General features: G+C 43.5%; 1 protein-coding gene across 4 annotated transcripts in view; it reads right to left on the bottom strand.

Moving 5' to 3' along the window:
• Window positions 1-385: 385 nt before the first annotated feature.
• Window positions 386-27,905, bottom strand: part of LOC122551916 (receptor tyrosine-protein kinase erbB-4-like) — a 1,076,277-nt gene continuing 1,048,757 nt past the window's right edge. For all 4 annotated transcript variants that reach the window (XM_087988891.1, XM_087988893.1, XM_087988894.1 and 1 more), the window contains 3 exons: window positions 20,216-20,516; window positions 18,681-18,770; window positions 386-10,891 (listed from right to left, as the gene is read on the bottom strand). In XM_087988891.1, coding sequence (XP_087845017.1) covers window positions 10,455-10,891; window positions 18,681-18,770; window positions 20,216-20,516 — 828 coding nt within the window. In that variant the 3' untranslated portion in view covers window positions 386-10,454. The remainder of the gene's footprint in view (window positions 10,892-18,680; window positions 18,771-20,215; window positions 20,517-27,905) is intronic.

Genomic DNA, 27,905 nt, shown 5'->3' with positions numbered 1-27,905 from the left:
AGTCTAATGTCATCATCTTATTTACAGTTAACATGAAGGTTAACAGCAGAGTTCAGGGAGGTATTGCTTATGCAGTCCTGAAGAAGGCTTATACCCAAAACATGGACTGTCTTGCTCCTCAAATGTTGCCTGACCTTTGCCTTCTCCAGAGCCACCGATGCAGAACACGACCTTGCTGATAGGCTGTTGTTCTGCCCTGCATTTGGATATTTTGCACTTTGCAATGATCTCACAAACACGATCTGGGATTGCTGGAGATTCCATTTCACTGCTCCTTTCATTGCTGTCGACTCTCCCTTTTAATTCAGGTATTTCTGAACACAATGTATGTACAGGTTTGTGTGCTTCCAGTTAGTGAACTGGTTTGAGGAAGTCAACAAAACAGCATGGTTCACAGTTTATTTAACTTTGTTTATATTAAATTAAAAATATATTTTTGACAGATTCATGTAACAAAAATGAACAGTCTTCCAATTGTACAGCGTCAATGATGCCCAAGCTGTAAGATGTTGTATTTTACCCCTGCTCGTTTAACAGTATCGTAGCTGTAAACCCAAGTGCTCGAGTGAACAACTTAGGTAGCAGGTTTCCACTGTGAATGAGCACACAAATATTAGTAGCTGAAAATGAACATTACCACTTAAAAGAAAAGAGCTTAAGAGACTAAACTAGTCACAGAAGAGAGTTTTAGCTTTAAAGTTAGTTATTGGTATTGCGATGGTGCGAATTACAATTGCTTCTTTTAAGCTGGATTTCCAAAAGCTAATTAACAAGACAGCACACACGGAGCTAAGGCTTTCTATAGCTAAAGCCAAACGCAGAAGTTAAAACACATCACATTAACTAGTGCTGAACACATAATCATCAGCAGTTCTACAATGCTGTGAATTTTAACAAAAAGATCCACAGTCCAAATACATATATACAAAACAACCCTAAAGGGACAAGTATTCCTCAAAAAAAAATTCCACAAATTAAAAGCAATAGTCTCCCTTATTATTTACAAATGCATCTAGCCATTTCTTTAACAATCTATAAAAAATACTATTCACATTTTCCGTGTAATGCAGTGATTACTCAGTATCAACAATTGCTCAGAATTTCATTAGTCCACTCTTTAAGCTGCTTCAGCAGCAGTTCAGCCGGAGAGACTGATAGTGCCTTTATCGAAAGGGAACACCGTCACTTTATACAGGGTGCCCTAAGCGTGCTTTTACGATTCTGTGGCCATCCCAAAAAAAATACTTTGTCTCCACAATTATTCATTCAGGCAAATCCGAACTCCTCACTTATCCATTGACCTTCCATCTGGGACGTGATTGTTTGAACACAAAAGAACAGATAAATGCAGACTGAAGCTGATAATTATTAACCAGCATTCTTCATAACAGAATTAGTACTAACAGTGACAGGTTGGGAACTACAGCAGGACTTACAGCAGATTATTTTACAGCAAATAGCATTTATTTAAACAAAAGTCTAGGCGCTATAGCATAAAGAATTTGTCTTTATAAACTGCAACAAATCGAACTCAAGATGGAAATGACAGCAGAGTCACCCAGTAGGATTATTTCTATACCAGAAAGCAACGAGTGGGAGATAGTACAACGATAGAAATTGGGTGTGTGAAATCAATCCTAATCACTTATAACGTGTTATCTCCAGACAAGAGTGCTGAGGGAACAAACTGAACTTAACTATCATGGCTAGAATTTGTGGGCGCAAGTCTAAGAAGGGTGAGGATTTTAGGATGGGAATGGATATTTTATAGAAATTAAGGATAGAATGTCTTATTTTTCGTCAACAGGGTTCCTTCTCAGCAGTCAGTCGGATTGACCACTAGGAAAGCTGAAAGGAACAGAGGTCAGGAAAGTAGGAGACTGCATGGGAGGATGGAGACAGTGATTGGGGGTGGGGGTGCGAAGATCAGGGATGTCAAAGATTGTTGTGCTTTGGGTAGAGGGGAGCAAGGTGGCAGGGATCACTTGCAAGCCACTCAGATTGTTGGGTCTGAGGTGAACACTTCTACCTCTCCTAGCCCACAATACTTCAGAAGTATTTAGATGTGTACTTGCAATGCCAAGGTATACAAGGCTACAGTCCAAGTGATGAAAAATGGGATTAAGATAGTTAGGTGGTTGTTTTTCATGCATTGGGCCAAAGGGTTCTTTTCTGTGCTTTAGATCTCTCTGACTATGATGCAAGGAGTGCTGTAAATGCAATTAACTTATGGACTCTCCCTTCTTGATTCCATTTCTGATCTTCTGGAAACTCAACTTCCCAGTGTGAACTGTAAACGTATCTGTTAAAATCGAAGCCTCCTTAAATATTTTTCATTGACCGATTGCCCTGAGAATGATTGGTTGCTTCCACTGAAACTGGAAGAAGGGTGTTTGTGACATAGTATGAGATTGAACTGCTTTTACTGATTACCCAGAACCTATCCTACACTCACTAAATGTAGTCAATATCCCAATAAGAAACTAAAGGACATGGGATAGGAGATGCCTAAAAATCCTGAGGCCACTCTTATGATTTTACACCACCCACACTGGATGAATCATCCCTATGGATAGTGTTCAAGTGGATGGACGGCGGTGGCAGGTGTGGATGAGTTAGGGGAGCGCGAGAGAGAGAGAGATTGGATTTTACTAAATGTGTTTACACCATCTCATTATTAAAATAGAAGGGTCAGCATTTTCATCAAACAGGTATTAGCCTACTCTTGTTTGTAACTAATAATACAACAAACCAAAACAATGATTAAAAACAAAACTATAGCACCTTATGTGACCTGTTGTTATAACATCATCAGAGGTTGTGTTGTAGAGGGACTAATCCAAATATTCTGGTTTTGGTGTGGGCTAACCAGCTCAAGGTTAGGTGAGTCAAAAGCTCAAAACAATCTAAATTCATTGAGAATCATTATCATGTTGGCTACAATTCTGAATGCACTCTTCACAGTAACAGGAAGGTTGAGGTCTGCTCTCAGTTTTGGCCAAGGGCACGGAGAGTTTCTATACTCAGACCAAGACTGTTTAATGATAGCAATGGAACACTTCGCATAGTCTTTGCCCAGTGGGAGGCAGGAAACCTCCAGGAAGCCTACAAAGCAGTCGTTTCATTGATTTTGGAGAATGGGAGTAGAATTATTTTGGTTGCAGCATGATCAAACAGTTTTGTGCCACTACACAGAGTCCACAGTCCTGACATTCTTGTACTACGGTATGTTGTAATGGACAATTTCTGTCTGGCCATTGTTCACTGTCACTTTAAAATCCTAGAAAAGGTTGGAGGTGAGCTGAGGAATGCGGGAAGGGTATGAGGTTTATTCAGGCAAATATCCAGCTCATTTATCAAGGGGGTAGTCTGGAGAGGATCCAAGCTAGCTGAGAAATTTCCTAATTCATAAGATGAGGGCGGAGGGAATGTCCCGTTTAAAAAGTCCTAGGATTCAGAACCAGCTGCCTGGCAATACTGAATAGACATTCAACATTGTGCACCCAATCCATGTAAAGCCGGGTCTCTTCATGAATGATAAAAATGCAAGAGTACAGAAATATGGAAAGCCATATTTAAGCCATTCTGAAGTGCAGTCAACACAACTGCTGAAAGCCACCATTTTCACTCGGTGGCTGTTTTGATATGGTGGGGTGGTGATTGGTGTGCACATGTTGGTGCGGGTAGCAGGTGGCGGGTTTGGGCACTTCATGTAGTCAATTATGCCAAATTGTGCTGAGCTGGAGATTGGTGATGAGTATATCAATAGTTTAACTGTACAAAGCAAGCTTGTGCATTGAGGCAGTCCTAACACTGACTCATGGCTGCTGCTATGGAGGTGAGTTTGGCTTCCAGGCAGTATAGGTTCATGGTGGAGGTATCAGGAGCAGCTGCATCGCCAAGGTAGGCCCGAAGTGAACTCATGGTAGCAGCAGAGATGTGCTGGGCAGGTGAATTGGCCATTCTAAATTGCCCATAGTGTTAGGTGCTTTAGTCAGACAGAAATGGGTGGGTTACTCTTCAGAGGGACGGTGTAGACTTGTTAGGCCGAAGGGCCTGTTTCCACACTGTAGATAATCTAATCTAATCAAAGTAGAGCTTGGGTCGGTGCAGTACCAGGTGGCATTAGCGGCTTCCGCACTGGCGAGGTCCAGCAAGTACTCAACAGCGAAGGTGCCATGGTGCTGGACTTTTGTTCCAGCAGGTATGGCAAACACGACTCGTGTCTGGGCACCAGGCCCAAGGTGGGACACTTAACAAGAAGGACTTCAAAGTTGAACACTTTTTCATTTCTTCACTTTTCTGCCTTCATGTTCTTTGTTTTGGTTTGTTTTTCTGTTTTCCAAGATGGCGCCAAAGAGTGGCGGCACTATGCAACACACTTCACTGTATTTTGTAACAAAATATATGTGATGAGAAATAAATCAAATCAAAGCACGCTGAGTTGTCTGCAGGTTAATGCACTCCAGGCATTTAGCAAACTAACAGTTCAACTCTAAAATACGTTCAGTCTTGCCATCTAGTTCCATAACGTCCTCCAGCCCTACAAACCTCTAAGATCACCACACTCCTCCATTCCAGAGAATTCATCCCATGGTTAGTGACTGGGCTTTTACAGCTGCCTCATGTTCTGGAAATTCTGCCCCGGACTTCTTCGGTTTTAACCAGTTTCTGAAAATCAACATTTGGACCACACCATGGTCACATATCCCAAAATCACCATTGTGTCCATGTCAAATCTTGTCTGATAATTGCTCCAGGAAAGATAAGCTCCCAGGCAGTGTTCACTGTTTCTATAGCAGCTTCTAGAAACCATTATCATTCCATACGGGAAGCGTGGCTAAACAATTGGCCTAAACGCTGAAGCCACTAGATCTGTATATGCAAATAATTACTCCTTTAAATTGCTTAACCTCCCCAAGCCAAAGTCAGAATCAGTATAAAATGCGAGGCAATCAACAGCTAACGCACAGCTACTTGAACTGAGCACCCCCTTGCTCAATTTATGGGTAGCAATCCAATTAGTCAACAGGCACCAATGTGGTAACGCTGTCATTGAGGTGTAGGAAGAAATTCAGAGGGCAATTTTAGTGAAATGGCACTAAAATTTGCGCTAGTAAGATATGCCTGTTTGAATGTTTGGTTTTAACACTCAATTTAGAGCCAAATCGTCCAACACCTTAAAGGTTCTTAAGGGGACTGACCAGGGTAAATGCTGAGACATTGTTCCCCCTCATTGGAGAGTCTAAGACCAGATGGCACAGTCTCAGAATAAATGACCACCAATTGAAGACTGAGATGAGGAGGGATTTCTTCTCTCAGAGAGTTGAGTGTCTTTGGAACTCCTTGCCACAGAGATCCGCAGGGGCAGACTCCTTCAATATATTTACAGCTGAGATAGATTCTTGATCAGCAGGGGAATCAAGGGCTCTGGGGAAAATGCAGCGAAGCAGATGTGAGGAATGCCAGCTCAGCTATAATCCGATTGAATGATGCAGTAGGCTTGAGGGCCAAATCCCTCTTCTGTTCTTATTTCTTATGGTCCTATGCCATAATTTTCATCTGCAAAGTAGAAGAGATTTCCATAACATTCTAAGTGTCGGCTCCGCTAATAGTGAGGAGCACACTGGCTGACACAGACATTGGGATAGGTTTCAGGATGGCACAAGTACTGAGGGAGAAGGCAGAATTAACATTTCGAATCCAGTGACCCTTCATCAGAACTGATGAAATCCCCCATAATGTGTTTCGAAACCTTCACTCAAGTGTTAACTGCCAACATGCCTTGTTAACAAGTATAAACAGGCAGTTTAAGTGATGTAGGCTAATGTAGGCTCCTATTTCTTTAGTTTGATGGCCTCTTGCACCTAAATGTGGGTTAAACCCAGTCATCAGCTCAAGACCCCACCTTGGTCGTTTGAGAGGCTCTTTAGTGAATTAAGGAGTTGTGAAAAATCGGCAAAGGTTTTGAAATTCTCTCGCACTTTAGCACTTCCTGAAAATAGCCTCGCAATATCGTGAATCATGAGGTGACCTCAGTGGAGTGATCTTTCAGCCAGACTTCCATACATCTGCTTGATGAAGACAGTAATGATCTGAAAGGACAGGTGCAAGCTGCGCAGACAAACAATCACATGAATCCCCTTTATATACATCAATGACATTACCCTGAAATTAACAGTGCCTCGCGTAAATTGAATTTGAAAAACTGCAGTACCATCAGAGTAAATAGTACATAAACCCAAGGTCAGAGTGATCAAAACATATTCAAACTCAAACCACAATGACTGATTCTGTATAGATCCGGGGAAGTTTCAATTCCTTTGAGTCGGAATTCAAAATAAGAAGGGGAGTCAGGTGCATCTTTCCGAAGGGTTTGAGATGAATGGGATTGGGGGACAAGTCATGTCGAATCAGAAGGTAACAAGGACAACAGTCAGTTCATGGCTAAGCACTTGCACTATGAGGTTTTGCTGACTCCCTCTGAGATTCCGTCGTCCGTTCTCTACGTAACAGAAACCGACCTTCTCATTAACGGCAAGGCCAGTGTCATACAGAATGATGACTAGGCTACTCAAAAGTGAAGGATCAGAGCCCCAGGTGCAGGAACCCATTGAAGTTCAACCAGAATGTGACATCAAGAAGAGGTGGCCACAACTGACTAATGTAGTAAGTTGGGTGATATTTCAATTTTTAGCAACTTGTGAAATGTAAGAAGGAGGAAACATTTGACAAAGAATGGACAGGATGGAAAATGTGCTGACCAGCCATGGCATCAATAGACTGCACTGGAGAACAGTGTAGTTTGAGGCATCTGGAGAGTTGGAGAACAATCAAGACAAATTGAAAATGCGGACTAATTATAAATAGGCCAGTGTGACAGATGTGAGTGGAAGAAAGCAGACTTAGATCTTTGACATGGGCAACTGCTGCTGAATTGTAAGTGCTGCCATTATTGGCAACACCCATCGCATTTAACTTGCAGCAATATCCCTTGCACACTTGGAATCTTACAGCACACATCATTCAGCTCGTTTTGCCTCTGAAAGTGCGGTCCACTGAGTCTCACACTGCCAGCTCTTTCAATATTGCCTTGCAATGTTTGTTTTCAAAAACCTTAGGCACACACTAATCATGGAATCCTTTCAGTGTGGAAGCAGGCCATTTAGCCCATTGATTCCCTGTTGACCCTCTGAATAGCATCCCACCACACCCACCCTCTTAACTTATCCCTGTAACCCTGCATTTCCCATGGCTAATGCACCTAGCCTGCACATACTTGGGCACTATAGGCAATTCAGCATAGCCAATCCACCTAACCTGCACATCTTTTGGACAGTGGGAGGCAACTGGAGCATCTAGAGGAAACCCACACTTTAACAGGGAGAATGCACAAACTCCATATAGATAGTCACCTTGAGTCAAATCCAAGTTATGGTTTTATTGGGCAGCAGTGCTAACCACTGAGCCACCATGCCACCAGATCACTGTCAGTTTCTAGATGATCAAGTCTTTGCTGGGGCCAAGGAACATGTTGATTGCTATTAATTGCTGGAAAAAGGAGATGGGGCTGTTAAAACTTTGAGCCTGGCATTCTTCAGGACAGATGCAAGAATACCAAATTTCAAAGTGAGCAACAATTCACTGTCGATACTGAATGGCTGGCCATTCAGTATAAACTGTTACTCCCGTTGAAAATTTGCATTCTTGTATCTATCCTTCTGAGTACCAGATAAAAAGCTCCATAAACAGTATCATCCTTTCTTCAGGAATGCTCACATTCTGGACTACCAACTTCCTGATTGCTTTGAGTGACAGATTTCTACCACCTGCATTCTATGAATGTTTTATATGTTTGGATAAGAGATGCAGCCAAATAGTTTACTTTTGGGAGCAAGGTAAGAAATTCCACCTCAACCATGTGACACTGATCCTTCTGAGGTACAGGCAACAAAGACTGCTACACTTGATGTACTTATCTTTACACCGGTTACCGGCAGCTTTAGATATAGGCAACTGCGGATTCTCTTCATGAACGCTTCTGCTGTGTTATATATGTGAAGTGATTCATTGACCAAGGATCCTTGACGGGACCCACAGTAAAGCTCATTCACAATGCTACATTTCCTCTCGAACCAAAGCTATGTACGGACAGAAACCCTTCTCAGTCCTGCCCACCTCTTGGCTGGGAAAAGATTGTCTGCACCTTGGGGTTGAGGACTCCTTGCTTATCAGAAGCTGCTGTGCCATTATGAGGGCGATGTTATTAGATTAGATTAGATTACATTACAGTGTGGAAACAGGCCCTTCGGCCCTACATGTCTACACCGCCCCACCGAAGCGCAACCCACCCATACCCCTACCTTTACCCCTTACCTAACACTACGGGCAATTTAGCATGGCCAATTCACCTGACCTGCACATCTTTGGACTGTGGGAGGAAACCGGAGCACCCGGAGGAAACCCACACAGACACGGGGAGAACGTGCAAACTCCACACAGTCAGTCGCCTGAGGCGGGAATTGAACCCGGGTCTCTGGTGCTGTGAGGCAGCAGTGCTAACCACAGTGCCACCGTGGACATATTGGGTTATTCATCAGACTGAGAGCATCTCAGGACACAAAAGTGGAAACTTGAAAGTTAGCATCCTAATAGGGGAGGGGAACCCAGACAATTAAAACAATGTTGAAGAGCACAAAACATAAATTGTTCACTGGAGCTGACTGACCCAGATTGTAAATAGATGTTGTGTTCCTTTTTAATGTTTAGCAGCACTGCAGTGTAGCCTTCGCGAAGAGTCGTAATGTATCATTCCTGGACAGCAAAGCTACAGAGCCAGGTAGTAATCATTCATGCAGTTTCCGATTAACCTTATGGCTTGGGTAAAGAGCAAGTGATGGTCTTAACACCACTGGAAGGACACACAGATTCCAGCACTCCATCATTTTCAGTTTGAGATGAGAATGGTTTCAGAAGCTAAATTCAGCTGCGTATTCCTTCACAACCTTTCTATTTGACTATCTACAAGCCTCAGTTCTGGTGAAATAAAACACTAAAAGGTGCAACCCCCTGAATCAGCCAGGTTGCATTGTCTGCACGCCAAACTGACCAAAGTTGGCGTTTGAACAAATTCAAAGTTGGCTCTGTATTGGTAAACGTGGAACCTGTGGCCTGTTCTGGCCCCCGTCCCTGTGATAAGATACCATCTTCCCTTTAAACGCCTTAAAAAAAAGGCCTTGTCGCAACACAGAATTAAAATGCTGATACCTACTCAAGCAGCAGCAGTAGAAGATCCAAACTAACGCTGGAGCTACCTGTGGCCATCTGAAGACTGTTGTGTACCAGTCAGATTGAGGTAACACAAGATGAGGGCTGTACAAGGTAACTCTCTCATAGGTAAGTACTGTCTCAATTCCAGTAATAAACGTGATTGGCAGTGCTGATGTGTGCTTATCAAAGACAACATGAATCCTTCCATTAAGTTCTTGGTTATAAAACAATCTCCTCAATCTAAGCTTTAGAATTAAGAACGGCTCTGTTTGCTTGCCAATATTTCAAAAGTTATCCGTTACTAAAGTGTGTTTCAGTATAAAAAAAAGGATTAAGAGCTCTGCTACATATCGACTACACCTTCAAAATGAAGCCTGTTACCAGACTTTACTGAGACACCCCCACCCGCACCTTTTTTAATTATACAGATAATATCTGCATTGGACAGAAAAAAAAAATCAGCAGCATGACATGCTTGTTATAGACCACCCAGCCCAGCCCAACTCCATCCCTGCACCTGCCTCCAATTTTGTTCCAGGCTCACATCCACCCTCCAACATCCCCTCGCTGCAGCCCACTGCTGAAGCAGCTCCCTGCAAGGGGTGCCAGTTACAGCTGCCAATGCCTTTTATACCCAGATACCAATTCAAAATATTCAAGGTGAACCAGTGCAGTGCACCTCTAAGAAACAGATTTACGTGTTTGTGCAGATGGATTGACCAGATCAGTCGATGTGCGTGCTGGCTGGCAGGTTACATTATGTCGGACCACCCTTCTCCAAGGATTCCGGCAGCACCAGCCTCACCCTGCTCCCTTCAATCCTCACTTCCCCTCTCACAGTGGCAGGAGAATTTCAGAGGTCATTGCACTTTGATCCATGAATGTAACCTTCCAGGGTATCTTATTGAAGGGCAGTATGAAAGGTCAATCCCAATAAGCTACATTTTTGGCATTTCCACAGGAATCCTTCATTTTGCTGGTTATAACCATATTGCTTTGAAAACAGGTGCCGTTTAGGAAAAGGCCAAACGGACCAGGATTCAATTCTAGCAAATAGAACTTTCCTTCCATTCAGACACCAGTACTATTGCCTCAGACATACTCCTTCCAGTCAATATTGAGGATACAAGTTTGTGGTTTGATGAGGAAATCCAGCAAGGCCGGACTCCTGAGTGCTGTGAGGGTTACACCACTGTATTCCGCTGTCCGTATGAAGGCAGTACTGTTCCTGGCTTTAGTGAGAACTCCGAGAGATACTCTGGGTTCTCTGCTACAATAGGCTTGATGCGTCCATTCTGCTTGTAAAAAAACTTTGTGCCGTACTCCTGCAGATACTCAGGGTTGTGCATGGCGGTTTTGGGGGGGTAATTGTGGTTCCAGTAGTCAGGATTGTCAAAGGCCTTGTCAACATTTTCCGAAATGGCGATCTTATCCTGCAGGTACTCTGGGTTCTCGACCATGTTGACGAAAGTGTTGAGATAGAGGGGTTCATTCACGTACTCATCCTCGGTGGTCTGTTGCCCCTCTGGGACGTTGTGGTACTCTGGGTTATCCAAAGCGTGGACGTCACCATTCTTCCGAAGGGTGACAAATGGGTTCTCCTCCACTGGGTTCAGGTATTCTGTGGACAGACCAATGGACACAATGACAACTCAGCACATTCTCAGAGAAAGGAATCTCAAACACTACCTTTCCCATCCTCCGATTATCCCCAAAATTCAAGTCAGACAATAAAGCCTTTGAAACATTGTCACAGCAGCCAACTTTCACATAGCAAACCCCACAAGCAACCACAAGGTGATGACCTGATACTCCCGTTTACTGTCTGACGGACAAATGTTAAGCAGATGCCACTGCTTTAAAATGGTGCCATACGATCTTATATGTCACACGGTGCTGAGATAGAGGATTAGCCATGATTTTGTTTAATGAAGGGGCATCCTCAAAAGGCCGAATGGTCTACTCATGCTCCTAGTTTCTAAGAGAGAGCAGATGGGCTCTCAGTTTAACAGTTCATCTGAGGGATGACACCTTCAACAGTGCAGCATCTTCTTTGGTATTGCACTGGAGAGTTAGTTTAGATTTTGTGATGCTTCTGGATTGGGATTTGAACCTACACAATGTTGGACACAGGATAATTCGAGATGGAGGGACACAAATTCTGCTAGGGAAAGATGAAAGATCATCATCAGCTCAATGGTGCTGAATCACAGTGATGTTTCCAGCTGTAATCTCACCTAGTCGGGATTTACTGAAGACATTCACTAGCCTCTCTGTTGTTTCCATTTGGAAATAGATGATTTGATTTTATTCCTTCCTTGTTTGTTCATGAGCTCTGATCAGAATTATAATATAAAATATAAAATCTAACTCAGAGACATTACATACAATGTCCAGCATGGAAACAAGCTATTCAATGACCGCCTGCATTTACTTAGCATCTTTAATAAAATAAAAGCTAACCAAGCACTTCACAGGAGGGTTACTGGAGGCTAATGCTGGAGAGCTTGATTTTGGGCATCTGTCCAAGAGGCCAGAATAGCAGCAGCGCAGTAATCTGAGCAGGTTGTACAGCTGGGAAAAGGTTACCGAGACAGGGAAGGGCAAAGCCATGGAGACTTGAAAGCATGGATAAGAGTTTTAAAATTAAGGTGCCAAAGATCGGCAAACACAGGTGTGATTGGCAAATGACCCCTACAGTGAGTTAGCAGCAGGGCTTTTGGTGACCTCATGTTTATGCAGAAGATGAACCATACAGGAGTGTGTTGGAAAAGTCCAGCCCTGATGAAAGAAAGGTAGAGATTGGGCCTCAGCAGCAGATGAACAGAGGTGACATTGGGCATTGTAACTCAGAAGGAAACGGACCATCTTAATAATAGATATTCTGTGAATATTCTGTCTCAACATCAGGCAGCAATTAGGAACAGGGTTGGAAGTAAGTGACGGCTAGGGAACAGATTGTATAATGCAGGCTTTGGGACTTCTAATTATGTTTGTTGGAGGGTATTTCTTCTTGTCCAGTATTGACTGTCAATTCAGCAAGTCAGCCCAACATGGCTCTGCTGGTGGCCTGTTTCACTTAACATCACCTCATCATACCATTCTACACCTTTTCCACTCATCTATGTATCTAACCGCACCTTAAAGGATCCTCGTTATTTGTCTCATTCACTCCAGATGGTGGTGAGGTCCACATTCTAACCACTCGGAGTAAAGATTTTTCTCCTGAATTTCCTTACTGAACTTGTCACTATGCAGTTATTATTGCACTCTCATCTTCCTGGCAATTGGAAACATTAGCTCCACATCTATCCTATTGAATGCTGGCATAAAGTCAGGTTGTAGTACCTTATATAGACAGAAGACTGGGGCAGGCAGTTCACATTTTAAAATACAATGACATTTGTTATAAAATGCAAGCCTGCAATTTGCCGATTATATGACAATAATACACTGCAAATCTAGATAAATCCTGAAGATAGTGGTTTTTTTGTAAGAAAGAATTGGAGATTTAAATTAAAGAAATAACACTGTAAAAAAGGAAACAATATCCATAAAATATGGAAGTGATCTTGATCCCCAAGACTTGAGATTCAGAATGCCTGTAAAGTTGTTTGAGTTATGTTCAGATACAGTAAACTTTTGAGGTTGATTAATGTTTGATTGTTATGTGGTAAGTGTTTATTTGATTCATGATAGACTACCCCTCTTTGATTTTCTATATTTGAAGAAAGGACTACCTTTATAATGAAGACCAACATTCAACTCTCTGAAATGTCTTGGCTTGTTCTTGGAAAACTGGTAAAATGATGCTGGTCAAAGTTATCCCAGTCAACGCTTGGCTTCAAACAAACTAATATTCATCCATCTGATCATGGTTTTTATTATCAGAATGGAATTGTAGATTTACATAGCAGTGCAAGAAAAAAAGCTGTAGAAAATTGTCCTTTAGACGTCTGCACTGCTGCGAAGGAAGTTATATACATAATTTTTGCATGGTAATCCTGATGTTGTTAACAATGTGATGAATTTCTAGTCTTTCATGTGGTTTTATGCAGTAGGAACCAGTGCTCAATGAACATTGTAACATCCAGCGAACTGACCATCGAAGGGGTTTTGAGGTTTGATTGTTCCAAAATATTAGTTACATTCAGTAAACTACCTCGGAACAAAGGTGAGGCTTGTTGCAAAGTTTCAGTCGCCCACTCAAAATGTTCAGGGTCATTAAGGAGCAATTCTGAAGTCACAGTTAGTTGGAGAAGATGACAGAGCAGGCTCCATGCAGAAAGAAAGGGTTAGGTTATGCTGCTGAATTGTGATTTAGGGCCTTCAGGTGGAAGATTGAGGAGTGAATAGGCAAGTAGGTGTTTGAGTTGGGACTTAGAAGAAGCTATGCACCACTAAAGGTTCAACGCAGAGAGGGAAGATTGAAAGTCTATAAGCAGTGATTGTCTGATGCAACTAAGCCAGATGAGAGCTCAGGATACAAATCCCAGGGCAGAACTGGCTCGGTGAAGCTTGCTGCTTGGGAGAAGCTGGAAGAGTGCCTTCAGGTTGGTGCTGAAATGTAGTTTCCAGTATCTAGTGGGGCGCTAAACCAGCAAAGGGAAGTAAAACACAACAGCACGAGTAGCCATCCAGACAGTCAATGACTGATTAAGCCTTTGAGGCATTTTCAAGGTCAGATCATCAAAAGTGAATAACTGGAATCTCTCACAAAGTTTTAATTTCTTGGAGGGGTGGGGGCCATATGTATTGCTGAGACATCTGTGGAATCTATCTCCAAGACAGTCGCTGTTCCAAGGAGTGGGCAAAAGTGAGGACTGCCGATGCTGGAAACCAGAGTTTAGATCAGAGTGGTGCTGGAAAAGCACAGCAGGTCAGGCAGCATCCGAGGAGCAGGAGAATCGACATTTCGGGCAAAAGCCCTTCATCAGGAATAGAGGCAGAAGGGTGGAGAGATAAATGGGGGGTTTGGGGCTGGAGAGAAGGTAGCAAAGAGTTCGTTGGAGTCTTCAATCAAGGTAATGCATTTGATGTGATCTACGTGGACTTTGGCAAGGCTTTTGATAAGACTCTTCATGGCAGACTAGTCAAGAAAGCAAACGACTAATGCAATGTAGCACATTGGATCCAAAACTGGCTGAGAGGCTGGATGGAGATGGTAATGGTAAAAGGATGTTTTTGTGGCTAGGAGTCGGTTTTTAGTGGCGTTCCACAAGGCTTGGTGCTGGGGCCCTTGCTGTTTGTGGTTGACATTGCAATTAGGTCTTAAATGCTGTGATTAAAACATTCATAGCTGACACAATAATTTGTTAAGTAATAAATAGTGAGAAGGGTATAAACTGCAGGAGGATATCAACAGACTGGTCACCTGAGCAAAGTGGCATCAACTGGAAAGGTGTGAGGGAATGCACTGGGACGACCTAACAAGTCAAGTCATAAAAGGACAAAACAGAAAGACAGCACGGGAACAGGCCCTCAGCCCTCCAAGCCTGTGCTCATCATCATGCCCTAACTAAACGAAAAAAACAAACCTGCCCTTATTCGCTCCGTATTCCCGCCCTATTCATGTAACTATCCAGATGCCGCTGAAATGTTTCTGACATGTTTGGTTCCACCACCACTTTAGATTAGATTAGATTTCCTACAGTGTGGAAACAGGCCCTTCAGCCCAACCAGTCCACACCTGACCTGCACATCTTTGGACTGTGGGAGGAAACCAGAGCACCCGGAGGAAACACACGCAGAAATGGGGAGAATGCGCAAACTCCACACAGACAGTCGCCCGAGGCTGGAATCGAACTTGGGACTGTGAGGCAGCAATGCTAACCACTGAGCTACTGTGCCGCCCACTAAATGCATTGGCTGAGATCTGGCAGTGCATTCCGGGATTCTATCACTCTCTGCATGAAAAATGTCCCTCGCACATCTCCCCTAAACTTCCCTCTTCCCTCACCTTGAATGGAGGGACCCAGGAAAGCATTGAAGATCAGAGAAACCTTGGGGTGTATATCCAGAGATTATTGAAGGTAACAGGGAAGGTAGATAAGGTGATGAAGAAGGTTGACAGGATACTTGCCTTTATTAGCTGAGGCATATAATACCAAAGCAGGATGGTTATACTGCAGCAATATAAAATTCTGGCCAAACCAGAAGTTTGGATAAGCTGGGATTGGATAAGTTGTTTTCCTTGGAACAGAGACCAAGAGGGACTTGATAGAAGTGTACAAGATGATGCGGACCATTGATAGGGTAAATAGGAAGGCAAAAGTGAGGACTGCAGATGCTGGAAATCAGAGTATAGATTAGTGTGGTCAGGCAGCATCCGAGGAGCAGGAAAATCGACGTTTCAGGCAATCCTTCATCAGGAATGAGGCAGGGAGCCTCTGGGGTGGAGAGATAAATGGGAGGGAGGGAAGGGCTGGGGAGAAGGTAGCTAAGAGTACAATAGGTGAATGGGGGTGGGGATGAAGGTGATAGGTCAGAGAGGAGGGTAGAGTGGATAGGTGGGAAGGAAGATTGGCAGCTAGGACAGGTCATGAGGGTGATGCAGAGTTGGCAGGTTGGAACTAGGGTAAGGTCGGGAGAGGGAAAATGAGGAAACTGGTGAAGTCCACATTGATGACCTGGGGTTGAAGTGTTCCGAGGTGGAAGATGAGGTATTCTTCCTCCAGGTGTTGGGTGTGGAGGGAGTGGCGGTGGAGAAGTCCCAAGACCTGCATGTCCTCGGCAGAGTGAGGGGGGGCGGTCAGTTGAAATATTCAGCACCGGGGCGGTGAGGTTGCTTGGTGCGGGTGTCCCGGGGACGTTCCCTAAAGCGCTCTACAAGAAGGGGTCCAGTCTCCCCAATGTAAAGTAGACCACCTCCGGAGCAACGGATACAATAAATGACATTGGTGGATGTGCAGGTGAAACTTTGATGGAAAGCTCCTTTGGGGCCTTGGATGGAGGTGAGGGAGGAGGTGTGGGCGCAGGTTTTGCAATTCCTGCGGTGGTAGGGTGGACCTGACCGGTTAGTCACTGAGGGAACGGTCTTTGCGGAAAGTGGATAGGGGTGAGGAGGGAAATATATCCCTGGTGGTGGGGTCCGTTTGTCGGTGGTGGAATTGTCGGTGGATGATGCAGTTTATGCGGAGGTTGGTCGGGTGAAAGGTGAGGACTGGGGTGGGGGGGGGATATTCTGTCCTTGGAGACACTGTTCCCATTAGTAGAAGGGTCAGTAACCAGGAGTATAGATTTAGGCTAACAGGTAGAAAGCTAAGAAGGGATTTAAAGGCAACTTCATTTATTCAGGAGGCTGTGGGATACTGGAACTGACTACCTGAAAATGTAGGAGGAAGTGAGGACTGCAGATGCTGGAGATCAGAGTCAAGAGTGTGTTGCTGGAAAAGCACAGCAGGTCAGGCAGCATCTGAGGAGCAGGAGAATCGACGCTTCGGGCAGGTGCCCTTCTTATCCAAACATCCCTCACAACTCAGAACTGAATGCAGCTCTCCAGCAGTGGTTTGGTCAGAATTTTATACTGCTGCAGTATAACTTAGATTAGACTACTTATAATGTGGAAACAGGCCCTTCGGCCGAACAAGTCCACACTGACCCGCCGAAGTGCAACCCACCCAAACCCATTCCTCTACATTTACCCTTCACCTAACGGGCAATTCACCTGACCTGCACATTTTTGAACTGTGGGAGGAAACCGGAGCACCCGGAGGAAACCCATGCACGGGGAGAATGTGCAAACTCCACACAGACAGTCGCCTGAGGTGGGGATTGTACCCAGGTCTCTGGCGCTGTGAGGCAGCAGTGCTAACCACTGTGCCACCATGCCGCCCATAACCATCCTACTTTGGTATTATATGCCTCAGCTAATAAAGGCAAGTATCCTGTCAACCTTCTTCATCACCTTATCCACCTTCCCTGTTACCTTCAGTAATGTCTGGATATACACCCCAAGGTTTCTCTGATCTTCAATACTTTCCTGGGTCCCTCCATTCAAGGTGAGGGAGGAGGGAAGTTTAGGGGAGATGTGCGAGGGACATTTTTCATGCAGAGAGTGGTAGAATTCCAGAATGCCGGTGGTGGTGGAACCAGACACGTCAGAAACATTTAAGCGGCATCTGGATAGTTACAAGAATAGGGAGAGAATAGAGGGATATGGAGCGAATAAGGGCAGAAGGTTTGTTTTTTTAGCTTAGTTAGGGCATGATGATGGGCACAAGCTTGGAGGGCCGAAGGGCCTGTTCCCATGCTGTCCTTCTGTTTTGTCCTTTTATGTCTTGACTTGTTAGGTCTTCCCAGTTCATTCCCTCACACCTTTCCAGTTGATGCCACTTTGCTCAGTTGACCAGTCTGTTGATATCCTCCTGCAGTTTATACCCTTCTCACTATTCACTACTTAACAAATTATTGCATCAGCTGCGAATATTTTGATCAAAGTGTAGTTGAGTCAGAAACTCTTGTAACATTTGAGCAGCATTTAGATATTCATTTGTTTCACCGGAGCCTCTGAGGTTATGGACCAGGAGTTAAAAAGTAACATTAGTGCAGTCAGATCTTTGTTGACCAACACTAACATAATGAGCCAAATGTCCCCTTGCTGTGCTGTGCACAATCTAAATCTTTTCTCTGTCAATAATCTCTGCAGGACTGTCTAAGTAAGTTTTATTTGTGGTAAACTAGTTAGTTTTTGTCAACTAAAGAAACCTGACTGTCTTGTTTCCAATATGAAACTAAATATATCATCTCTGACCGTTCAAATTGCCCTTATCATCAACCCAGTTAAATTGAATATTTGTTGCGATCAGTACAGGAGGGGACTTGAAAGGAATTGGCACTCTATCACCTCCCCAACTCCAGTTGTACCACATCTGTTTGATCTTTATCCATTTACAGAAATATTACTGGAGTCTAAAATTCATATATTATTACCATTTCATTTGATTATTATTCCTTCACCAGACCTCCTATCGACTTTTTCTATTGGAAAGCCTGTTCAGTCCTACCTGGTTGTTAGAATCCCTCATTTTCAGTCTTGGTCTTGTAAACCTTTAATGCAATTCCCACAGTATCATTTTATTAAAATGGAGGTCTTAGCTGAACGTACTTTCTCCATAAGTTTACCAGAACTTCTCTTGAGCAATCAGCTTGACAGCATTGCATTTTGTACGGCTCTGTTAACCTCTGTGGATACTTTTAATGATCTGTAAATTCCTAGCCCTGAACCTTTTCAGGTTACTGCCTCAGTAATGAACAAAACTGGTGTGAAACTGGCTGCTATTGTCACTTATTTTTGGAAGCTCTGCATTGTTGAATAACGAGTCCTGGAGTCTACAGAACTTCAGGCTAAAACAGAAAAGACACATGACAAATTGCAAAGTATAACATTTTTTTCAGAGGAGGTTTCTGACCTGCACGTGATAGTTTGACCTTCGCTTCTGCCTTGGATGGTCTGGCAAGTGTTCGCTCCTCCTGGGTTGTACTCACTCGCTCACTAACCCCTGCAAAAAGGTTCAGAGTGTCAGAATTCACATATCTGTGTGGTGTCAGTGCACTACTCTTGTAAACATACTGTTCCTGCTTCATCTCCTTGGTACCCATCTATTTCTGACTAAGCCTTGGGCACAGAATTAATCACAGAACCACAAAGACGTGCATTTGTATAGCACTATGAAGACAGTAAAACACAGAGGGAGCATTGGCACACACACTGAGACAGGTGCCGTAAACACAGTGGTGGTGCTCTCTCACATGGTAGGGGTTGAATTTTACACAAAACGATAAGCAGAAAATCACTCTCCGATACAACTTCAAATGTCTATTGCTCTCAATAGAACAGACAGTGCCACTTTCCCCAGAACCTGCTGCAGCTTTCTGCCAATGGGTTTGCCAGCAGGTCTGCTTTGTCTTTGCCTATCACTTCATGGTTGGTGCCCCTCTCAGAGTGTCTAACAGCAGATGCACGGAAGGGCAAAAGGCCTCAACAACTCAAAGATGACGGGATGTTAACAAGCTCAACGGTTCATTCATTACTCACTTCAAAATGGAAGGCAGCGTGCCAATCCTCACAAGCACGCAGCATTCCACGATTTTGGAGATGGGTCGTCACGTGGCGGGGAAGATATCCAAGATAATTTGTAAGCAATTGAATCCAACCCAGTGAGTGCAAGACAGTGTAAACATGGCATCGCTGTTCGTATGTGTGTGACAGTATAAAAATAGCATGAATATTTTACTCTCCCATTGTGTGGTGCGCGTGAGAGACAGTGCAAAGGCAGCATAAAGTCTTTCAGTTTGCAGGATTGATTTGCGGAGGGACATGCTAGTTACCTGGTTACGTCCACTCCACATTCAGGAGTGACTCTGTTTGTTCGATCTGACCGTCCTTTGTTAGGAATGTTTTCCTTGTCTGAGTTTTAGGTTGCCCTCAGTAAAATTGGAACTGCTGCTCAATGACTGCAGTCTGAAGGAAGATAGTTTGGATATCTGCCCTGAAACACCCAAAGTACCACACTATGGTTGAAGCGCAGTTAATCTAGAAAATGTGATATTTTATTTCCATGTAGCAACCCCATAAAATAGTCATGTGATATGCATTCTTCTGTACTGGAGATTAAGTATTGGAAAAGACAATGGAACAGCTATTCCTGATCACAAGAGAGACAATGGGGCTCTTCCCCCATCAATTACACCTGCAGTTGACTCAGATAAGTCTTACCCTTCCTATTTGCATTATTGAACCACACTCCAGACATTTTGTTCTGGGTTAACAAGCCAGGAATTTGCTTTTATTTCATTACGTGATCTGCCATTGGGCTCAGCAGAAACTTTATTGAAATAGACCCTGCTGTATGTCCAGTGCCGTCTTCACATCACTGGCTGGCACAGTGCTCCTCATCTTCAATGGCTTCTCTCTTCCCCTCCCTCCCCATACTGCTGAACTTGCCTTTTGACTTTTTGTCCTGAATGGGAGTCATGTAGCCATCCTCGTCCAGCTCACCCCTCTGCCCATGTTCCGACAAGAAGACCGTGGGGTCTGCGCTGTATCGCTGGGTGGCACTGTCCTCCCTCGGGCGTGGCGCTTGTTTCCTCAGTGTCCCGTTGCAACAGGCATCGTCGAAGACCTCCAGTGATGAGGCAGCACCCTGGTCCTCCAACGTAGCAGAACTGGCACAGGTGGGTGGCCGGCTGTGCAGGGATATCCCTTCCTCTGGTCCGAACAGCCCATCGCGGTATACAAACTGATTCTGTGTGACAAAAGGGAAACAGTGAGATCAACTCTGTGTGTGTGTGTTAGAGAGAGACAGAGAGCGAGAGAGAGAGAGAGCGAGAGACAGACAGAGAGAGAGACAGACAGACAGAGACAGGTGTGGGTGGTTGATTCATAAAACTTCATGCAGCAGACTTGGCTCAAAGAAGCTCGAAGGAAGATCGTCAAAGGAGAATGGGAGGAAGCTGTCAGCTTCTTGGAGTCAGCTTCAATTAGCCATTAGCTGATTTGTATCTGCAATGCAATCACTCAGCCATAATCCTGGATACTTTTTTGAACAAAACTCAATCGAGGGCAGGGAATTCTGGATTTCCACTGTGAAGAAATGCATTCCAGCACGGTAGTTCAGTGGTTAGCACTGTGCCTTACAGCGCCAGGGACCTGGGTTCAATTCCAGCTCAGGCAACTGTCTGTGTGGAGTTTGCACATTCTCCCCGTGTCTGCATGGGTTCCCTCTGGGTGCTCCGGTTTCCTCCCACAGTCCAAGGATGTGCAGGTCAGGTGAATTGGCCATGTTAAGTTGCCCCATAGTGTTCAGGGATGTATAGGCTGGGTGCATTAGTCAGGGGAAACGTAGAGTAATAAGGTAGGGGAATGGGTCTGAGTGGGTTACTCTTCAGAGGGTCAGTGTGGACTTGTTAGGCCAAATGGCCTGTTTCCACACTGTAGGGATTCAATGATCTAACCTGCCATGTCCTCTGAGAACCTTATATATTTTAATAAGGTCACCTCTTATTCTTCAATCTTCCAATGAGTACAGCCCAATGTATTCAACATCTCCTTATAAGAGAGTCCCTCCATATCTGGTATCAGCTGAGTGAATCTCCTCTGGACTGCCTCCAATGCCAGTATATCTTTCATTAGATAAAAATTGCTCACAGTATTCCAGCTGTGGTCTGACTACTGACTTAGATAATTTTAGCAAAATCTGTCTGCAATCTGCTCTGATCCAATGCCATTGTTCTGTTCCTGTGCGATCCTGCGTTATAAGAAAATTGCATAATTGCAGAACCATTTAAGAGTCATTGAGTCAAAGACATGTACAGCACGGAAACAGAACCTCCAATCCAACCCGTCCATGCCAACCAGATATCCTAACCTAATCTGGTCCCACTTACCAGCACCCGGCCCATAACCCTCCAAACCCTTCCTATTCAGATATCCATTCAGATGCCTTTTAAATGTTGCAATTGTACCAGCCTCCACCACTTCCTCTGGCAGCCCATTCCATACATGTACCACCCTCTACATGAAAAGGTTGCCTCTTGGGTCCCTTTTATATCTTTCCCCTCTCACCCTAAACCTATGCCCTCCAGTTCTGGAATCCCCCACACCAGGGAAGAGACTTTGTCTATTTATTCTATCCATGCCCCTTGTAATTTTACAAACCTCTATAAGGTCACCTTTCAGCCTTCAACGCTCCAGGGAAAACAGCCCTAGCCTATTCAACCTCTCCCTACAGCTCAAATCCTCCAACACCCTTGTAAATCTCTTCTGAAGTCTTCCACGTTTAACAACATTTTTCCGAAAGGAAGGAGACCAGAATTGCATGCAATATTCCAACAGTGGCCTAACCAATGTCCTGTACAGTCGCAACATGACCTCCCAACTCCTGTACTCAATACTCTGACCAATAAAGGAAAGCATACCAAACACCTTCACTATCCTATCTACCTGCGACTCCACTTTCAAGGAGCTATGAACCTGCACTCTAAGGTCTCTTTGTTTATCAACACTCCCTAGGGCCTTACCATTAAGTGTATAAGTCCAGCTAAGATTTGTTTTTCCAAATGCATTTATCTAAATTAAAGTCCATCTGCCAGTTCTCAGCCCATTGGCCCATCTGATCAAGATTCTGTTGTAATCTGAGGTAACCTTCTTCGCTGTCCACTACACCTCCAATTTCGGTGTCATCTGCAAACTTACTAACCATACCTGTTATGTTCACATTCAAATCATTTATGTAAATAACAAAACGTAGAGGACCCAGCACCGATCCTTGCCGCACTCCACTGGTCACAGACCTCCAGTCTGAAAAATAACCCTCCACCACCATTTACATCCAAATGGCTAGTTCTCCCTGTGTTCCATTAGATCTAACCTTGCGAACCAGTCTCCCATGGGGAACCTTGTCAAACACCTTACTGAAGTCCATATAGATCACATCTACCACTCTGCCCTCATCAATCCTCTTTGTTACTTCTTCAAAAAAACTCAATCAAGTTTGTGAGACATGATTTCCCATGCACAAAGCCATGTTGACTATCCCTAATCAGTCCTTGCCTTTCCAAATACATGTACATCCTGTCCCTCAGGATTCCCTTCAAAACCTTGCCCACCACCAGCATCAGGCTCATCGGTCTATAGTTCCCTGGCTTGTCCTTAGCTCCTTTCTTAAATAGTGGCACCACGTTAGCCAATCTCCAGTCTTCCAACACCTCACCTGTGACTATCGATGATACAAATATCTCAGCAAGGGGACCAGCAATCACTTCCCTATCTGCCCACAGAGTTCTAGGGTACACCTGATCAGGTCCTGGGGATTTATCCACTTTTATGTTTCCAGACATCTAGCACTTCCTCCTCTGTAATATGGACAGTTTTCAAGATGTCACTATCTATTTCCCTACATTCTATATCTTCCATGCCCTTTTCCATAGTAAACACTCATTTAGTGTCTCCCCCATCTTCTGTGGCTGCACACAGAGGCCGCCTTGCTGATCTTTGAGGGGCCCTATTCTCTCCCTCATTACCCTTTTGTCCTTAATGTATTTGTAAAAACCCTTTGGGTTCTCCTCAATTCTATGTGCCAAAGCTATCTCATGTCCCCTTTTTGCCCTCCTGATTTCCCTCTTAAGTATACCTCTCCTAAGGATTTATTCAATCTATCTTGTCCATACCTGACATATGCTTCCTTCTTTTTGTTAAACAAACCCTCAATTTCTTTAGTCATCCAGCATTCTCTATACCTACCAACCTTTCCTTTCACCTTGACAGGAATATACTGTCTCTGACTCTCTCAGTATCTCATTTATGAAGGCTTCCCATTTTCTAGCCATCCCTTTACCTGCGAACATCTGCCCCAATCAGCTTTTGAAAATTCTTTTCTAGTACCGTCAAAATTAGCCTTCCTCCAATTTAGAACTTCAACTTTTAGATCTGGTCTATCCTTTTCCATCACTATTTTAAAACTAATAGAATTATGGTCGCTGGCCCCAAAGTGCTCCCCCACTGACTCCTCAGTCACCTGCCCTGCCTTATTTCCCAAGAGTAGGTCAAGTTTTGCACCTTCTCTAGTAGGTACATCCACAGACTGAACCAGAAAATTGTCTTGTACACACTTAACAAATTCCTCTCCGTCTAAACCCTTAACACTATGGCAGTCCCAGTCGATGTTTGGAAAGTTAAAATTCCTGACCATAACCACACTATTATTCTTACAAATAACTGAGATCTCCTTACAAATTTGTTTCTCAATTTCTGGCTGACTGTTAAGGGGCGTATAATATAATCCCAATAAGGTGATCATCCCTTTCTTATTTCGCAGTTTCACCCAAATAACTTCCCTAGATGTATTGCTGGGAATATCCTCTCTCAATACAGCTGTAATGCTATCTCTTATCAAAAACTCCACCTCCCACCTCCTCTCTTGCCTCCCTTTCTGTCCTTCCTGTAGCATTTGTATCCTGGAACATTAAGTTGTCAATACTGTCCATCCCTGAGCCATGTTTCTGTAACTGCTATAATATCCCAGTCCCATGTTCCTAACCATACCCTGAGTCCATCTGCCTTCCCTGTTAGGCCTCTTGCATTGAAATAAATGCAGTTTAATTTATCAGTCCTACTTGGTTCTCTGCTTTGCCTGCCCTGACGGTTTGACTTGCTGCATTTCCCAACTGTACCAGTCTCAGATTGATCTCTTTCCTCACTCTCTCCCTGGGTCCCACCCCCACCACCTTCCTAGTTTAAATCCTCCCAAGCAGCTCTAACAAATCTCCCTGCCAGTCTATTAGTCCCCATCCTTCTTGTACAGGTCATTTCTACCCCGGAAGAGATTCCAATGATCGAAAAATGTATGGGACTGGGATCACTTTATAGCCAGTACAGGTAAGGAAATTTTGCCTTTTACAAATAATGGTCTGAATCCTTTAATTGCTTCACGGCCAATTTGCATGGAAGAAATGCACCTTACAGCAGAACTGACTGTACGTTTACACTCCATTCCATTTGAAATAACAGCCAACATACCATTTTTCTTCATCATCATCTGCTGAAGTTGGATGCTAGTTTTTTGTGATTCATGTACAAGGACTCCCAAATCTCTCTTTTCTCTAGCTTTCTGAAGTCTTTCTAAATTAAATAATATTCAGCTTCTCTATTTTCCTGCCAAAACCTTGTGTTTCCCCACATCATACTGCATTTGCCAAGTTTTTACCCACTCACATAACATGTCCATATCCCTCTGCAGATTCTTTGTACATTCCTCGCCATTTGTCTTCCCATATATTTTTGTGTCGTCCACAAATTTGGCTCTCACACATTCACTTTCTTCACCCAACTCATGAATGTAACTGGGTTACATTCATTGATCTTCTTGGGACTCCAGTAGTTACAGGTTGCCATCCTGATAATCCACCCCTTATCACAACTCTGTTTTCTATTAGTTAGCCAATCCTCTAGGCATGTTGATATATTAAACCAACAGCCTGGACTCATCTTATGAAGTAAACAAATATGTAGTACTCTATCAGATGCCCTCTGAAAATCCAAACATATGGCATCCACAGATTTCCCTTCATCTATCCTACTTGTTACATACTCAAACAGTCTACTAAATTTGTTAGGCATGATTTCTCCTTCATGAGCCATACTCTAATCATATTATATATTTCTAAATGCTGTTATTACATCCTCTATAACAGACTCTAACATATTTCCAAAAACAAAGGTTAACCTAACTGGCCTATAGTTATCTGTTTATTTTGTCTCATTTCCTTTCTGAATAATACTGTTACATTGACAATTTTCAATCCTTCTCCTAAGGATTCCTGAAAGATTGCTACCAGTGCATCCACTACTTCTGTAGTTACTTCCCTGACTATCTTTAATAATTTGGTTCTCTCCAGCAGGTCATTTATTTACATTGTGAACAGCTGAAACCAAGCACTGATCCCGACGGTACGTCATGAGTGCTGCTAGGAAAAAGACCCATTTATTCCCACTCTCCGTTTCCAGTCTGTCCATCAAAATTACACTCCACCTTCAACCCACGTGTTTTAACTTTGGCCACTCACCTCTCCTGAGGGATCAAAAGAATTTTTGAAATCCAAATACATTAGATCCACTAGGTCTCTCCTATCCATTCTACTAGTTACAGCCTCAAAAACTCCAGTAAACTTGTGTAGCAATATTACCCTTTCATGAAGCCATGCTGGCTTTGTCCAACCCTACTAATGCCTTCCAAGTGTTCTGTTATCATATCTTTTATAATGGACTCTAGCATTTTCCCCACTACTGATGTTCGGTTAATTGGTCTGTAATTCTCTGAGTTTATTTCCATCCTTTTTTAAATAGTGGGGTGAGATTTGCCACCCACTAATCTACGGGAACTACTCCAGAGTCCAAAGGACTTTGGAAGATGATCATAAATGCACCCAATATTTCCAGGATAATTTCCTTCAGTATTCTAGCATGCAGACCCTAGGGATGTCTCAGATTTAACCCCATTAATAACCTAGCACCATTTCGTGCTAATAGTGATTTCCTTCAATTCTTCCCTCTCACTGGATCCTTGGATCCTGAATATTTTTGGGAGGTTTTTTTCTACCCTCTTTTGTGAAGACAGAACCAAAGTTTATGTTGAATCCTTCTGCCATTTCTGTGTTCCTCAGCATAATTTTCTTCTGACCGTAAGGGACCTACATTTGCCTTTGCTAACCTTTTTGTGTTCACATACTTACAGAAGCTTTTACAGTCAGTTCCTAGGTTCCTTTCCATCTTACTCTCATATTCTATTTTCCCCCCTTGATCAAACATTTTGTCTTCTTTTACTGAATTCTTAAATTCTCCCAAACCTCAGACTTGCTCCTTTTTCCAGCTATTTTATAGCCTCCTCTTTGAATCTAACACTATCCATAATTTAATTGTAAGCCATGGTTGAGACACCTTTCCTCTTTTATTTTTGTACCAGTTAAGATGAATAAATGTTGGTATTTCTGCACGTTTTTAAAAATATTAGCCATTGCCTATTCACTGATGTTGCCAGGGTTGGAGGATTTGAGCTATAGGGAGAGGCGGGGGCTGTTTTCACTGGAGCTGCGGCGGCTGAGAGGTGACCTTATAGAGGTTTACAAAATTATGAGGGACATGGATACGGTGAATAGGCAAAGACCCCTGGGGTTGGGGAGTCCAGAACTAGAGGGCATAGGTTTAGGGTGAGAGGGGAAAGATATAAAAGAGACCTATGAGACAACTTTTTCACGCAGAGGTTGGTACGTGTATGGAATGAGCTGCCAGAGGAAGTGGTGGAGGCTGGTACAATTACAATATTTAAGAGGCATTTGGATGGGTATATGAATAGGAAGGGTTTGGAGGGATATGGACCGGGTGCTGGCAGGTGGGACTAGATTGGGTTGGGATATCTGGTCAACATGGGCGGGTTGGACCGAAGGGTCTGTTTCCGTGCTGTACATCTCTATAACTCTATGACACTGTCAACCTCTTTAATAAGATTCACCAATCCATTCTTGCCAATTGTCATTTCATAGTCTCAGAGTTAACTTCTCTGTAATCACATATAGAGATATAGAAACAGAAGCTGGTGTATGCCATTCAGTCCTTCAAGCCTACTCCACCAAACAATATGAGCATGGCTCAACCTTTATTTTGATGCAATATTACCATTTTCTCCCCATACCCTTTAATGCCTCCAAAATCAAAAACATATCTCTTTCTTAATGATATTCAATTGGTCTAAATTAGAACCATTTGCATCTGTTTCTGCTAATTCATTTACCTTATTGCAAATGCTCAGTGCACAGGACAGAAAGCTTTCAGACCATTTTAACCTTGCTATACTTCTTAGCTTTATTTGATTACTTAAAAAAAATACGAGTAAGCCCTTCTGAAAATATATAAAAAGGAGTGTCAGATAGTGACCCTGGCCCCTTGGAGGAATTAGTAATGGAAACAAAGAAATAAAAGAAATAGTGGGTGGCACGGTGGCACAGTGGTTAGCACTGCTGCCTCACAGCGCCAGAGACCCGGGTTCATTTCCCGCCTCAGGCGACTGACTGTGTGGAGTTTGCACGTTCTCCCCGTGTCGGCGTGGGTTTCCTCCGGGTGCTCCGGTTTCCTCCCACAGTCC

Source organism: Chiloscyllium plagiosum, unplaced genomic scaffold, assembly GCF_037043375.1.
Source record: "Chiloscyllium plagiosum isolate Xiang-an unplaced genomic scaffold, Cpla_swu_hap1 HiC_scaffold_7, whole genome shotgun sequence".
Lineage (NCBI taxonomy): Eukaryota > Metazoa > Chordata > Chondrichthyes > Orectolobiformes > Hemiscylliidae > Chiloscyllium > Chiloscyllium plagiosum.
The sequence above is the reverse complement of the archived record's forward strand: the minus strand, read 5'-3'. Positions and strand labels throughout refer to the sequence as shown.